The following is a 17,391-nucleotide window of genomic DNA, read 5'->3' as shown; positions in this document are numbered from 1 at the left end:
AATTTGAAATTATTTTTATTAATTTTTACTTATTATTTTTTACTTATTACTTATTTTTTAAACATTTACTTATTTTTTTATGTACTTGAATAATAAATTTATGCTTAATAAACTGTGTGTTAATATACTTAATTTGTTATTCTTATTCCAAAAACATTACTATCAGGAAATAATTTTTTTGGAGTACTGTACTTTTCATGTCCTTATAATTTAAAATTTTCCCTGATAGCAAAGAATGAGTACCGGCACTTATTTTTTTTTACAAAAAAACACTATATATATAGCGTATGTAGAAAGTGTGAACAAGATTTTTGTTTAAACCTATTGAATCTACGGTATACACCAGAAGTGAACTTGACTAAATGGATAAGGAATGTAGCGATATATGGTAGGATGAGGCGACCAGGTAAGATATGAAAAAGAGAGAGACTGATAGTTGGCAAGAAATTAAAAATAAAACTAAGAAATGAAAAGGCGACCAAAATATGATTACATTGCAGTGTTTTTCACAATTTCAGTGTCTTCATCAGAGGTCATCCACCAAAATTATGAGAAAGACAGCAATGTTCTTACTTCTGTTTCCTACATGTTCTGTATGCGTGTGCTCTAGACACGTGTTAAGAACAAAATTTTTAAATTTGAAAATTTGCGGAAAGAATAAGGTCTAATAAATTGCGCCAATAAATGTAATTATATTACGTAGGGCATACAGATCATGGATGACCTTAGAGAAGCAAGTAAAAAGAATTGAAAAATTTCATTACTTTAGTTTTTTCAATTCTTTTTACTTGCTTCTGTAAGGTATGTGGTATCATTTACAGGATTGAGATTGTTAATTACTGGGATTGTTTAGATTCTAACTATACCAACAGTCCTTTGCATACCAATAAACCAATACTTCATGGGGACAACAAATAATTAGAACTGTGAAGCTTGTTAATGCCAGTCTTTATTTTAATATTTTAGTAGAAACAGCTAGAAATTATATATAATTTTTTAAACTGATTTTAAAATTTTAAATAAAAGTGATTAGCATGAAAGCATGATAATCTAAAGGTATTAAACTGTCTCCATTACTTTGATGAAAGATAAGAACGTTATAATCAACATAGCATTTGCTTAAGTTATTAAAGCGCCGACCGGGCTAGTCGAGTGGGTAAAGTACCTGCCCGGCAACCCAAAGGTCGCGGGTTCGATTCCCGCCTCGGGCTTGGATCAAAGTATTGCAAAAACCTGGGGAGGTGCAATATGGCCACAGAAGCCGATGCGCCAACAACTACCAAATCAAAAAAAAAAAAAAAAGTTATTAAAGCCTGTAACATATACAATTTTACTATTTCAAGAAAATTAATCAAGTCAATTTTGACCACTACTCAGCATGCCCATAAAAATGCACCCACCGAATTTGTCAATGAAACAGATGTGCTTAGAATTTTACAAGGACCTTAATCTGGCCCTGATGGAAATGACCTCATTGTCCAACCAAAAAAGAAACTTATATATAATACCGTTAGAGAGAATATACAAAACAAAGCAAATATTATTAAGTTTGTTAAAAAAATCACGCTTAAAACAATTGAAATGTTTTCTTTCTTTTTGAAGGAAATAAATTTTTTATTTAATTTTTTTATTTATTATATACTTACTACATTGTATTGAGGATAATTTTGACGTAAAAGGAGCTGCAATACTAGCATCTCCAAGTTTTACCACTTGTGCCTGTCCATCTTCTAGATCTTTTAAAAGTTTCTGGAATTCTTTCTGAAATTAAAAATATAAATAATATTTCCTGATTTGTTGATGTTTTAATTTAAGATTCACTATATATAAATAACAAAAATAATCTATAAAAAAAACATATGAAGCACTTCTTGGATTTGAAATATCAAATAACACAAGTCTAGATCTATATAATTATCATGCTTAGATTTTAACCTAGATTTCTGAAACATTTACTCCAGTGGGTACATTGAAAAGTTTTGAATGTGAAGAGCACATAAGCACAATTTGCACTTCAAGCAATCATAACAAGTGTTACAAATAATAGATTAATATTACATATCATTTTATTTTTACTTCTTGGACTAATTAAGTGCAACAGTTAGCAAATAATCATTTTTGTTCAGTTGAATTCTATTTTTATTTCTCTCACTTCCAGGGCTACATTTCGACATGATGAGGCCCAAATCCAGAGCACTTGAAGAGGCACCAGAATACATAAATATATATTTTTCGTACTTGCCAAAGGAAATGGTGAGGCTTCCCTTGGAAAGTGAGGTCATGACTTATTTGGCACATACCTAAATCCAGCTCATAGCTGTATTTTACGTGAATACACACATACAAGTGCGTGTGCACGTGCACCAGACTGATAACTGGAGCATGAATATAATCATAGAAGTATGTACTGTTAAAATACCTTGCTATTCCACCAGGTGGATAAAACTTATTTTGGGTAGGTGGCTAATGTGGGGTAAATAGATCGGTTTATGAAATGAGCCATACCCTCTCTTCCCATGATGCCTCCCTCTAAAGGAAAAAACTAAGATTTTTTTCTTTTTATGTGAGGTTATAATCAGTAGTATTTTAAAAATTTCCTGTTTTCAACTATCTGATGTAATAAATAAATAAATATATTTCTGCTTATTCTGTAGATGGCAAGTTTACAAATTCATTGTGACTGAATATATATTGTATTAATAATGGCAGATAGATTTTTAGTGCCACAGTCATAACAGGCTGAGAATTTTTTGTGGAAGAGTAGGTGCTGAAATCTGCAATCTCCTTACTGAGCTGTGTGCATCTAATCACTGGACATGGCCAGCTCTTAAAAAAATGTTATGTTTATACTCTGCCATAACCACTAAGTGAGAGAAGTTTGCAACTAATTATAACACTGAATACAATTGGTAACCGTATTAAACAGTCACATGCTTGAACCACGGGACACGAATGCATGGGATAGGGCATTCTATGACTCAAAAAACACATTTCACATGAGTTATTAATGAAAGCTTGTGGACTGTAATAGCATTTCACTAGAATATGTACTGCCATGCACAGACTTTAGCTAATGAAACATCAGCAACTTTTTTCCATTTATAGCTCACATCATTCAAACAAAAGTGAGTTTCACGTGCTCCTAAATATGTAATAATGATACCCATATTTTTGTTTTTTTGATACAGAGAATTATTGTATTTATTTATTCATTTTTTTATTGTGCCTGAATTTTCAACAGGTGGAATTAATTTACCCAATTAATTTCTCTAATTCCTTTGTATCGTCCTTACTGAGATCATAAATGTATGCAGTCAAAAATAATAAAAATGAGTACTCATATCTATTTGTAATTAAGTCATTTTAAATAAATTCTTTCATCTGGACCTTTTCCAAAAATAAAATTTGTGTGATTGAACCTTCACAAATAGTAATTAAGTATCTCAGGATGTAGTGGCACACTAGTAAATAATAGATGAAAGTACAAAACCCTCTAAGGTCAGGCACACACTACATCAATCCTACTTCACCCCAACCAACTGCATTTAAAAGTGCTTTACCATGACAAACTACATTTACATAAAACTGTATAAATAAAATCCTGAAATATAAAGGATATACTATTCAATTAAAAACAACTAAAAATGCAAGCAGTAGCTTTCAGGATACAAATATTGTCTTTTTCAAATGAATTTACAAATGATAAATCACTTATGTATACCAATGTATGCATAGGCCATCCATATGATCATATGAAACTGTATGTTAACATTCTTGCCATTTTCATTATTATATTTCAATGTCACTATTTCATTTCTTCTCCCTCGTTGTTCAGGTTTCCACTGAGTTTTATTGCAGCACAATATGAGAAATTTAAAGACAGGGCTCACACTGCATATGCGGTGTGAGCCCTGTCTTTGCAGCTCACACTGCAAATGAAAGACCACGTGATATTGCACGTGCTACAGACCTAAATGAGGCAACCCCAAGAATTACAAGGAATGCAGAGGAAAAAAAAAAAACTTTCATAGCAGGAACAACTCAAAGTGTAATTAAAAGCCATTAGATTAAGACACAAGGAATTGGAAGAGATGGAACGGCTGTTATCTGTTTGGATAGAAAATCAAACAAAAAACAAGTTTGCTTACGATAGAAGCAAAAGCATTAGCAATATTTTATTACGTAATAGTCGTAATAAAATACGTAAGTATTTTATTACCATTATTTATTGTGTTTGGTAATGTTTTGGTTACAAATGAGTGTTCAATCTTGGGTGGTCGGCACCTAACCCTATTTTTCCCATAGGGCCTGTTGTTTATATTGCACGATTTTGCACAATTATTGTGCTATACGAGGACTGGCTGTACTATAGGTTTTGATACCTTTCGTGTTTGGGGTTTTCATAAAAAAAAAAATAAATAAAAAATCTGTCATTGTAGAAGTTGATAGCTTAAATAAATTCAAGGCAGAAAGAACTAGAAAAACATTTGGAGTGAATGGGTGAAATGGGAAAGTTTTCAAATTGGTCAGACAAGACTTCCCCTTAACAAACCCATGTTGTGCCTAAACTATAATTGCAGTCTTGTCTAGGTGATCCTGCAGTGCTTTTTTTTTAACCAGTGTCTCCATTAATTTCCCTGGAACAGAAGTTAAATTAACAGGTCTGTAATTACTCATTCCACCCTTTGATACTACTTTGCGAATTGGGGACATATTTTCACATCTCCAGTCCGTGGGGACTTCCCCTGAGTTGAAGAAAGTTCTCATAATTATGATTAAGGGTTTGCTTACTTCCTTTTCTGCCTCCTATAATATAACTGAATAGATCCCATCCATCCCAGATGCTTTTCTTATGTTTAACTTCAGCAATTTCTCCATCACTTTGCTCTCAGTTATTATAAAAGAATTTAGTTCTCTGCCTGAGTCTGATAAACTTCTGGCATCCCTCTCCCTTAATATCTAATCACATGTAAATGCAGATGTAATGACAAACTCATTCAGTTTTTGTCAGTTACCTGAGCAGGAACATCAACAGTCGAACCATCAATATCAAGTGGACCAATCTGATTCATCCCCTTGATGAATCAGAAGTCCAACATGAGAATAACGAGAAATGTTGGATAACTTACGCAGAAGATTAGTTTCCCGACACCGGACTCTAGTGCTGCTCACTTGGTAAGCAGACGGCAGGTGTTATCGGTCTGGAGCCGAAATCAAGAAGGATATTATTATTATTATTATCATTAACCATATGGTACAAGGAAGCCTGAGGCTGTTGCTGCACCAGCAAAAAAAAAAAAAAAAAAAAAAATTAACTTACCCTGAGAGAGAGAGAAGTAGAAGGGGAATCACCAAGGAAGAGAAGAATGATGATATCCAACTCAGGACCCTAGGTGTGCCAAGCCCATACTCACCAGATGTGAGTCCCTGGAGTTAATATATTAATTGACAGGTAGGCGTGGCAAACGATGAAATGATTGGTGGTGGTGGGGACGACAGAGAACAAACTACTGTGTAGTCATTGGTTGGCATTATAATGTATATTTATGAGTAAAGAATGGTGCATAATAGTTTTGTGATGAACGGTAAACAGGTAATGGTAGCGACGAATCTTTTAAAGATGGAAGAAATTTGTAAGAAAAATAAAACGTTGGCTGATTTTTTGATGAAAACTAAATTAATAAAAGTTTCGTTCTGTTAATTTTTATGTTCTTCATTATGTTTTTTTTTCTCATTATTAAAAGCAGATTTTTGGAGTTCATGAATGTTTTTATTATACCGTTGATTTAGGTTTGGTTACGAAAAAAGGAAAAGGTTTCTTTATTTTTTGTTATATTTCGTAACCTGACCTTAAATGGTAGGTTAGGAAATAATAGAAATGGTTTCCTTATATTTATTGACCTAACCTTAAACGTTAGGTTAGGAAATAATATAAGAAAAGGAAGAAAGATTCTATATATGTATACATATAGTGAATAGCTGTTGAGGTGTTGATTGACGTTATGATATGTGTGTATCCGCACGAGTGTCTTTAAAAATAAAAATATTTCGGGAAGGGCTCAAGCTCCCATGGGATTCAAGTGGAGGTAACCTGACCTTTTTTCACCATTAGGACATATTTACTGAACAAGAAAATAAAAATATAGTCATAAAAACTTATATTTTTTATGAATGTATTTCTAAATATGACTGTGATTCTAAAGAAAAAAGGTTAGGTTACCCCCCCTCCATTTCGGGAAGGGTTCAAACTCCCATGGGATTCAAGTGGAGGCAACCTGACCTTTTTTCACCATTATGGAAAGCGTTCATTAGGGCAAGTTACCATTAGTGTTTCTAAAATGATACTAACCCAATGTTATCGTGTCTCGTGTCTTGTCGAGAATATATCATTCTCGACTTTCCTACAGACCGAAAACACCTACTGTCTGTTTACCGAGCGAGCAGCGCTAAGTGCTGAATCGGAAAACTAATTTTTAGCGTAAGTTATCCGACGTTCTCATCGTTCTCGTGTTTGCCTTCTTTACCTTCGCCGAATTCCATGCTCTTTTTCTTAGCATCCTTTACCAAAGATTTCTCGTAATCTGCCTTCACCTGTCTAATAAAGGGGAAGTTTTGTCAATCTACTGTGATTTGATTATAAAAGAGCTTATATCTATCATAGGCTTCTGTATCACCTGATAGTTTTTATGGATCCCATGCATTTTTCTTCTCTGCTACAAGTCTCATTAGTTCATCGTACATCCACTTGGGCCTAAACTTTGAGCAATTTTTCTTAGTTGGTACGAAAAGCCTAGCAGCTTCCTAGATTAATTCTTTGAATGAATGCTTCCCATTTAGAATTTGCTGTTGTGGATGTCATCAGATGGTCCCACTGTATAGAATTTAAGAAACTTTCTGAGACCACAGTAGTCACATTTGCGTAAACAAAAAACCATCCCTTTACCCCAGATGGTAGTTACATCTTTGAGTAAAGTACACATCAGTACACTGTGATCACTGCCACTTAGTGGTTCCTTTATCTGCAGATACTGAATGCACGAAGAATCACTGCTGATAATCAGATCAAGAGTATTACTTCCTCTGGTTGCCTCTGAAACATGCTGCTGTAGAAAAAAAAATCATCCAATAAATTCACAAAATCCTTGCTAGTGTACAAGTGACCAACCCATAACTTCCAATCAATATCTGGGAAGTTAAAATCTCCCATTATAAGACAATCTGATTTACTAGCCCATTCGATTTCTCTATACAGCTGTTCATTGTACTCATCAGAGTCATTAGGCTAATAACACACTCCTACTCTGAATTTTAATTTCCCAGTGCTTAATTACACACCAAAATGACTCAACATTGCACTGTTCACAGATGTTAACTGGATGCACTCCCTTAGATTTTGTTTCTTAACTAACAACATAACCCCTCCTCTCTTCCTATCCTGTCCATCTTTTCTATACACGTTGAACTACGCAAATTCCAATTCTGCATTCCTTACATATGTGTGACACCACATCTCCAATATCCAAACAATATCTGCCTTTGATAGGTATTAGAACCTATAGTACTTAGTACCATGCTTGGGTTGGAGATTGGGAAGACGAAAGAAGATATTTGTTGACATTGGACTTGAACTTCTGTAGACTGTAATTTTTAGGAAATATGTATGAAGGAAGGTTGTTCCAGAAAACGACAGTTGAATGAATAAATGAGGAAGATGAAAAGTTGGTTCTGTGAGTTTGAAGTTGGACAGTAAATGGATGTTGGCTAGTTGAGGCACGTGTTCAGATTGTTTTGAAAGAGAGAGTGGTAATTATAGAAGCCAATTCAGAAGACCAGTGCCCATGGAAATATCTGTAGAAGAGGCATGCAGCAGAAACAGTATGCCTATGAGACAGCGAGTGGAGAGACTCTGTTAGAGATGAATCATTAATTAACCTAACTGCCCTCTTCTGAATGGAATCAAGAAGCCTGAGAGAGGTTATGGGAGAACCACCCCAGATGTGGGAACAATATTCCATGCTAGGGCAGATTAGCGATTAGTACAGAGTGAGCAGCTGTTTGGAAGAAAAATAACACCGGGAGCGAAAGAGAAAACCAAGTTTTTTAGATGCAGAGGAAGCAATATTTGTAATGTGTTTGTGCGAAGAGAGATTAGAAGTCAGGGTAATCCCCAAAAGAGATATATCATTTTGCCTAGAAATCGGAGTGTCACCAAAGATAAGCATAGGAACAGAAGAATCCTTTTTGCGAGATATAAGACAAGATTCAATTTTAGAACGGTTGAAATCAACTAAGTTGTCTTTGCCTCACTGGAGAATTACCTGAAGATCGGCATTCAAGGAATTGGTAGCAGATTTTCGAGAAGTTGAAGCTGATTGAGCAGGGCAAGGTTTCTCAAAATGGAAAGTGGAATGCAATGTGCTATCATCGGCAAAACTATGGATAGGAATTCCAGTCAATGGGAGAAGGTCATTAATATACAAGAGGAAAAGAGTGGGAAAAAGAAATGAACCTGGGGGGGGGGGACCGGCATTAGTGGAGAAGTTAGAAGACAGAGAGCCATCAACCATCACCCTCAGTGAGCGATCAGAGAGAAAACTGGATAACCAATTACAAAAAACAGTTGGCAAACCATAAGATGGAAGCATGTTTAGAAGACCTTTATGCCAAACAAGATCGAAAGCCTTTGAGATGTTTAGAGAAACTACTTGTGTTTCACCGAATTTTTCCACTTAATTAGTCCATAAATGGGCAACATAAGCCAGAATATCACCAGTGGGTTGACACTGACGAATTCCATACTGGCGATCGTTGATCAGACGGAAGGTTTCTAGGTAGTTTAAGAGTTGGCGGTTAACTGATTTCTCCATTACTTTAGAAAGAGTAGAAGTAATTGCAATGGGACAATAATTGGATGGGAGGGATTTTAAGAGCAAATTTCCAAGCAGAAGGAAAAACACCTTTGGAATAAGAAAGTGAAAAAAGGCGCCAAAGAACAGGAGTAAGTTCAGGAGCACAGGTTTTGATTGTTTGTTTGTTTGTTATTTGGTTTTTAGGAGCATTAGCAACTAAGGCCATATTGCTCCGGGGATATGTGTTGGTCATTCCCTGACCTTTCCGCATCCTCTGCATTTGGTGGTCACGGGCTTGAACCCCGGTCTAATCAAGAAGCGTGTGTTACACACTGCTGCTCCTGCCCACCTGGCTACAGAGGTGCCATATGAGGAATGATCAAACAGTTAAAAGGACTAAATTAATATTTGGGAAGTGAAATTAACCAGCTATTCAGATGGTTCTCCTTCAAAGTAATCTTCCTCAGTATCGAATACAATTCCAATTTCTTTATTAAAAAATATCTCAGGGAACTAAATCAGTTGAGTATGGTGGATGGGGTAGCTCAGTGATGGAATGCTTCACAAGAAATTCTTGAATGGAAAGCAGCAAATGTGTAGGGGCATTGCCCATGATAGAAGCACCAATTTTCAGAAGCCCACTTTTCTAGCCAATTTCTTCAAACAGCATCATGCAATCACCATAGAACTGTTTTCTGGTATTCCTGGTTCACTGTTTGACCATATGGAACAAATTCATAATGAACAATGCCCTGTGAGTCATAAAATACAATGAACATGATCTTCACATTCTGTCAAGATTGTCTTGCTTTTTTGGGCCCTGGAGAAGATGTAATCTTCTGTTGAGAGGACTGACCTTATGTTTCCAGGTCACAGCTATACACTTATGATTCATCACTAGTATTGATGGAAGAAACAAAGTGATGGTCAGCAGTAGCATGCTGATGAAGATCCTAACATGCAAAGACTAACTGCCGTCCATGATCATCATGAGGCTGAAACATGTTGCATTCCCAAATCTTGTGCTAAAACTGATTGAAATGTCCTATAAGAAATACTAATTTCACTATCAACTTATAAGATAATTATATGTCAATAACTCCTAGTCAGCTCATACAAATAAACAACTGGATCATTAATTTTTGAAGTTGAATGAGTGGCCAGAGCAAGGATCATCTTGGCTGAACAGGTTTTGAGAACAAGTGGAGAAATACCATCAGGACCTGGAGCTTTCTTAGCATCAAGATTCGTCAAAATCTTTCTGACAGATTTTGACAGATTTGACGGAAGACCACAGGGGGCATTGAATGGAGTGTGTTGGGAATGGTGGGAGGTGTTTTACCAAGATCATTAATACATGAGTTGGAAGGAAAATGGGATGCTAGTAGGTCAGCTTTATTCCGTGGCTGAAGTGACAACAAAACCAACTGGTTTGGACAGCGGTGGGGGCAGAGATGGGCAAAAGTTGCGGCCAATAGCTTTGGCAAGAGACCAGAATGCTCGGCTACCATTAGGGCAAGAAGCAAGTTTTCTACTCTTAGCCTGTTCAAACTCTAATTTGGACTGATTAATAACTGCTTTACAATTGTTGCGAGCTTTGGTCTAGGCAGAAAATGAAACTGAAGAATTAGAAACAAGCCAATTACGATATGCAACGTTCTTCTCTTGAACAGCCTTAGCACATTTATTGAAAAACCAAGGTTTAGATAAAGGACGAGATTTTAAAATGGAGTGTGGGAATTCATGTCTTCCATTCCTGCAAGAATAATTTCACTGACATGATCTGAGCAAACGTTGACATCAGAAGTTTTGAAGCAGTAATTCGACCAAGAAAAAGAAGAAAAGAAATCTTACAGGTCATCCCATTTTGCATTCTTTTAATGCCAAACAATACGAGGTTGGGAACAGCCATGAGATAAAGGCTCCATTGGAGAAGAGACAATCACCAAGTTGTAATCTGAGGTGCCTAAAGGACCTCTTACTTCGACTGGGTACTTAGAAGGGTTGTTTGTGAGAAAAAGATCAAAAGTGTTGGCTGTATGGTTAGGATTGTCCGGTATTCTTGTAGGTAAATGAACAATCTTTGCAAGGTCATTAGAAATTGCAAACGCCTCAGCATCTTGACCAACTGGAGTTGTGAACATTAAAATCACCAAGGAAAATCATCTCACTGTTAGGAAAGTTTGAATGGAGAAAGTCAAGTTGCAAAGAGAGGAACTCAAAGAGCTCCAAGTGATTAGTGGAGTTGGGAGAACGGTAGAGACAACAGATGAATTTGACACAATGAGGTAGAGATTTTAAGCCAGAGAAGATTGAAAAGAGGTTATTCCAAATTGCCAAGTCTCTGACAGGGAATATCAGAACGGACATATGCACACGTACCACCTTTGAGGCAAAAGGAATCATACAGCGAATAATTTGGGCAACTGAGATGAGCAGTAGTTGAATCAACCGATAACTGAGATTCTGTCAGAAAAAGTACATGGGATTTGGCAGACTGCAAGTGAAAATGGACATCGTTGAGATTAGAACTGAGACCAGATATATTTGTGAAATGAAATAGGAAGTGCGAAATGAAATAGGAAGTTTATCCAATCAATATCTGCCTTTGTGTTTTAACCAGCACTTCAAATTCATCAAATTTATTTACGCAATTCCTAGAATTGGTGTACATTCAAGTATACATGCACCTGTTCTTAATCTTAGTTACTGTAACACAACCTATTTACTTGTTCTGTGATGACTCCCAGCAGTCCATGACATACCAAGCAGCTTATTTTCCAGGTTGCAGCTCATTCCAATAGAAGCAGGACAAGAATCACTTTCACCTCTACCTTTGGCTGCTGTTAATCTATTAGGCTGCATATCCCACCACCCCATATCTAGCAGTTTTCCGACCAACCTAACACTGCCTCGATAGCATCAGCAAATATTCTTGCACTCTTTCTATTTAATTGTGTGTTCCATCCCTAAAATGAGGCCTCCAGACCTGTATGGAATACTCAAGGTGTGGTCTGACTATTGTCTTAGACAAAGGGATAATCACTTCCTTTTCCCTACTAGCAAAATCCCAGTATATCATTGCCAATACTCCATGACCTGCTCTGGCAGGCTGTCTTCACTGCTCAGAAAATTTCATATCTGACTATACAATTACTCCCAAGTCTTTTTCATTTCCTACCACCCTAAGTGTAGTACCACACAGGTGGTATGTTACTCTGGGGCTACTTCTACCCTTATCCAGTACTTGCAATTTGTCAAGGTTAAACTTCAGTTGCCACACCTCAGCCCATCTGTCGAAATTTTCTAGATCCTGTTGCAGTAGCCCACTGCCATTACTGTCATTAAGAACCCTGCCACCCTTTGTATCATCTGCAAACTTCGACACTAAGCCTGATATATCTTCATCAATATCATTGATAAATATACAAAACAACAGTGGACCCCACACCGAACCCTGTGGGACTCCACTAATAACATTAGTCCACACAGAGCAGCACCCATTGATTATCACTCTCTGTCTTTAAATAGTGAATTTGATAGATTCCCATTTAAAGGGGGGGGGAACACATACTTGATTGAAATTTAAAAAAAAAAAAAAAAAAAAAAGGAGTGAAATAGAAAGAAATCTGCAAAACCATAAAAATGATGGTCTGTGGATATTCAGCAAAAGAGGAAAATGAATTTACACTTATGGCTGTTGTTGTTATTTGGTTTTTAGAAGCATTAGCAACTAGGGCCATATTGCTCTGGGGATATGCGGTGGTCATTCCCTGACCTTTCTGCATCCTCCGCATTTGGTGGTCACGGGCTCGAACCCCAATCTAATCAAGAAGCGTGTGCTATGCACTGCTGCTCCTGCCCACCTGGCTACGTAGGTGCCTACACTTATGGCAGGTATATAATCCCCTTTAAGCAAGTGTCTATAGTACAAGCCAAAATTAAAGATATATTTCTCTCATTGCACTGTTTTCTAATTAACTGAACTTAACATGCCTGTGAAGTACCAAATTATTATTTTTTCTTATAATAAAAGAATAATAAGAATAAATTTCTTATAATGATAAAAGAATAATATTTCATAATAAAACAATACAGCCATCTAACTATACCTGGGCTTCAACTAATCGCTCAGTACGATTTGGTATTTTGTTTCTGTTTTCTGAACGGCGACCTACTTTTCCTTTAGCAGCCATCATCTCAAGTCGATTTGAACTGAAGGATCGGCTTGCAACTTCTTCATCTGTATGAATACTAGTACCATCATCACGAGTTTTATGTTTCTTGATTTTTTCTGGAAGGTGTTCTGGGGCATTGGACAAAAGAGCAACTCCTATCCAAAAATAGATAAATATAAATAACAGTATAATCTTATATTTTTTTAAAAATCATTTATGATACCTGCATCTGCACATGATTACTATTGTGGGCAACCATTAAGTTGAATGGAAAGAAGGATGAAGTGTATGCCCTATGAATTTCCCTTTACACGGTGTGGAAATCCCATTAACCCAGTCTTTTCCAAACTGTAGGATATTTTTCAAAGGTGTGTGTGTGTGTGTGTGTGTGTGTATGCACACATATGCAGTGTTGGAAGATGTATCCTACTGTGGGGTAAGGGCTTTTGCCAGGAGGGACAAAATGGAAAAAATAGCTCAAGTTGATACTCCACCAATGACAGGGAAATCAAAAATTTTATGTTACAGTTTGAATATTACACAAAAAATTGTTTCAAAGCATTCTAAGTTTACATGGATGGGATTTTGTAATTAGTTTTCTAAATGTAATTAATTTAATTTTGCATTTTTTAACTATTATTTGTTAAATTTATTCAATACAAAAAATGTCTTGACTAATCAAATTTATTGACTATACTCCTAGCATTGGTGTACATGCACCTCTTTTTACTCTTAGTTACCCTAACACAGCTCATGTATTTACTTGTTCACTATGACTCCCAGCAGTCCTGGAAATCTCCGTATCGAATATTATCTCCGAGTTACATTATATGACTTTCTTATCTCCTGTCAAGTTATATGTTTTAAAATGTTATGTTTGTAAAAACTAGGTCGTTATATTATTATTATTATTATTATTATTAGCCACATGGTGCAAGAAAGCCTGAGGCTTACGCTGCACCAGCCAAAAAAAAAAAATTGCCAAATTACCCTGAGAGAGAGAGAAGTAGAAAAGAATCACCAAGAAGAGAAGAATGATGATATCCAGCTCAGGACCCTGGGTTGGCCAAGTCCATACTCACCAGATGTTGTGAGTCCCTGGGGGTATGTATTTAGTTAAAAAAGAACAATTTAATTGACAATGAAATTTAATAAGATTAGTAAATTTTACCGATACTACTATACTCGCTATCTACTTTTCCGTTAAACCTTATACTATCTAGTTCGGGGTATATGTTGTATCGTAGAACAATGACAAAACCTTAACCACTAATGAAGTTAAATTTAAACCAATGAATGAAAGTTCCCATCAAAATTTTGATAATAAAGGCTATCTGAATATTAAGCTGCAGCTTTCCAAATACTTATCTAAATGCAAAAATAAACTAACTTTCTTGACTATAGGAAACTATATATTAACTACAGTTTAGTATATTAAATTAAAAAAAAAAAAAAACCCTCATCCTTAATCCTCAATTTTAGAAACCTTTATTAAATTTCAAAGACCTTTTTAAAATAAAAATAAAAAATAATAATAATAAAAAAAAAAAAAGCTCAATCTTGATCCCAGATCTCAATTTCATTAAAATCAAACAAATAGAACTCTAGCAACTATTATTTCTTTTTTCCCCATGCAATTTATATGGACAAAACTAAGGAATTCACAGATTAAATGTAGTTTTAATACAGCATTATTAGCTAACTTAAGACAGTCCATGCATGCTTCAAATTCATTATTATTATTATTATTATTCGCCACATGGTGTAAGGAAGCCTGAGGCTTTTGCTGTACCTACCAAAAGAAAAAAAAAAATTTAATTACTCTGGGGGAGGGAGATATAGAAGGGAATCACCAAGAAAGTAAAGAATGATGATATCTAGCTCAGGACCCCGGGTATGCCAAGCCCATACTCATCAGATGTGGGGTTAAATTAAGCCTCATGGACTTAGTGTTTCTTGTGAGCACACACAATAAGTAGATGGAAGGTTAATACCGACATTAATAAACTATTTATGGGCTAATGTTCTTGCTGTGGCAATGGACGCATTACATCCATAATGTGTCGTATATAATATTGGATAATCTGGATAGTACCTTCGGGTGAGGGAAGCGAATAGGATGACAGGTTTAATTTCCTTTTCTTTTATTAATTATTATTATTTATTTTTTTTATCATTGTTTTATTCGGTTTTTTTTTTTTTTTTTTTTGGCTGGTGCAGCATAAGCCATAGGCTTTCTTGCACCATGCGGCCATTACTAAAACTAATACTAATATTTTTATAATATTATAAGGAGAATTATAGTAAGATAATTATATTAAGATATATGATACCTTGATAGTTCTATAGAAAATGCATAGGATAATATAATGAACAAAAGTTAGCATACAAACGATAATATAATAAACAAAAGTTAGCACACAGAATTACTCCTACCCCATTAGTGTTTCATTCCACCTCACTATTCGCATGTTTCTTTTTTGCTTTAACTTAATATTAACTAATTGGCTATTTATAGGCGTTTCTACACAAATTTTGCTGCATCCAACACACAGGGGGTCACCACATGGTAATTCTCACTAGAAGGAAATACATTACACATGATACCGTTTCCTTTTTTGACTACAGTTTGTGCTACACGTGGTTTGTCGGCTTGGCCACAGTAAATATGCCTTATGCCTACCATAATTTATAAACTTACATCTTTGGTCTCTGTCGGGTCAACAATGATCAATGTGTGCTTTGCAGTATTATAAAAAAAATCTTTCTTATTGTGTTACGGTTTAGATTCAAATTATTTATGTAACCTCTAAATTTATTACATGTTATATTACATCAAATTATATTTTTAGTTATTCAACTTCAAAATTTATTTCGTCTTAGCACATATTAATCATCACAGAAACAGGGAACCCCTTATCACTGTTTTACTCTCAGTTTGGGTGGTTGATCCCAGACAAAATCACCTAAATTGTGAGTAAACAACAATAAGTTTTGTTTATTATCCTTTTGTATGCTAACTTTTGTACATTATACTATCCTGTGCATTTTTTATAGATCTATCGAGGTGTATACCTTAATATGATTATCTCAACATGATTATTTTACTATAAACCTCCCTATAATATTATAAAAATACTATATATCTCTACATATATATATTGTAATGCACTCTCGCCAATTGTTATACTTCCACAATTGGCACAGTTGCCAGCCAGGATTGCTAGTAAAAAAAAAAAAAAAAAAAAAAAGAAGAGAATGGAGTGAGACAACAATAAAAAAGTCATATTTGGATTTGATGTTATGTATGATAAAGTTTTGAGTATTATCGATTTAGTATTGAATGAATATAGTTATTGGGTATTGGGTTAAGGAAGTAAAAGGTGAAACAATTAGAAAAGGAATTGTAAAAGTAATGTAAATCAATTAGAAAAGGAATTGTAAAAGTAACTGTAAATCAATTTTTACCATATTTGCTGGACTTATAAACCAGCTGCCGAGCCAGAAAAATAATTTAATGAGTATAATAGATTTGGAATTATTAGAAGAAGAGAAATATTGTAAAGGGAAACAGAATGCTTCGGGGAAGTAAAAGAAACATAAAAGGGGACCAAGAAGGGTCGGCTCTACTTGACTAACCGTCCGCAAGTCCCGGAGGTGAAATGGCAGAAAGGCCTAGAGAAATTTACCGTGGGTAGAGACGAAATTCTCTCTTTACGGACAGAGATTACTTAAGGGCGTTTACAGGGGGAAAGCAAGAAAATGTAGAGTTATTTTTAAACAAATTAGCCCAGATAAAAAGAGCAGATAGTTTAAGGGACGAAGAAATTGTACTTTTCGCAGAATTTAAATTAGAAGGCACAGCTCTAATTAACTATCAACAGGAAACGTTCTATGAAGAAGTAAAATCGCTAAAGGATTTTAGTAGAATTTTAAGAAAATTATTTGCAAAGAAAGAATCATTCTCACGACAGTAGGCATATTAGGGGGGGGGGGTATATGCAGGCAAAAGAGGAATCGGTCGCTGAGTTCCTACAGCGGTTAAAGGCTGTTAGAAGGAGCACAGAAATTGACGCTACGGAACGGGTGGTTTTCAAAAAATTTCTAACGGAGCAATTTGTAAAGGGATTAAATGAAAATTTTAGAAAGCAGGTTATGCGGAAAAAGCCAGAAACTTTGGAGCAGCATTTTTATATGCTGAAGAAGAAGAGAGTCTAGAAATAAAATTAAAATCCGACACAAAACGAGAAACTTACTCGATAAATGTGAACATGGGAATCGAAAAAAGGGGAAAGGAAAAGGTGGATTTGTTAATAAATCAAATTAATGAAATGAAACAGGGGAGAACCCGAGTGGCTGAAGGG

At 35.3% G+C, this 17,391-nt stretch overlaps 1 protein-coding gene across 1 annotated transcript in view; it reads right to left on the bottom strand.

Moving 5' to 3' along the window:
• Positions 1-17,391, bottom strand: part of LOC150087146 (endoplasmic reticulum transmembrane helix translocase) — a 760,787-nt gene that overhangs the window by 122,097 nt on the left and 621,299 nt on the right. The window contains exons 19-20 of the mRNA XM_090371851.1: positions 12,962-13,182; positions 1,647-1,761 (exon numbers count right to left, since the gene is read on the bottom strand). Coding sequence (XP_090227977.1) covers positions 1,647-1,761; positions 12,962-13,182 — 336 coding nt within the window. The remainder of the gene's footprint in view (positions 1-1,646; positions 1,762-12,961; positions 13,183-17,391) is intronic.

This window comes from Mastigoproctus giganteus, chromosome 4, assembly GCF_048544385.1.
Source record: "Mastigoproctus giganteus isolate SK-2022 chromosome 4, ASM4854438v1, whole genome shotgun sequence".
Classification (NCBI taxonomy): Eukaryota; Metazoa; Arthropoda; class Arachnida; order Uropygi; family Thelyphonidae; genus Mastigoproctus; species Mastigoproctus giganteus.
This window is presented reverse-complemented; position numbering and strand designations above follow the sequence as displayed.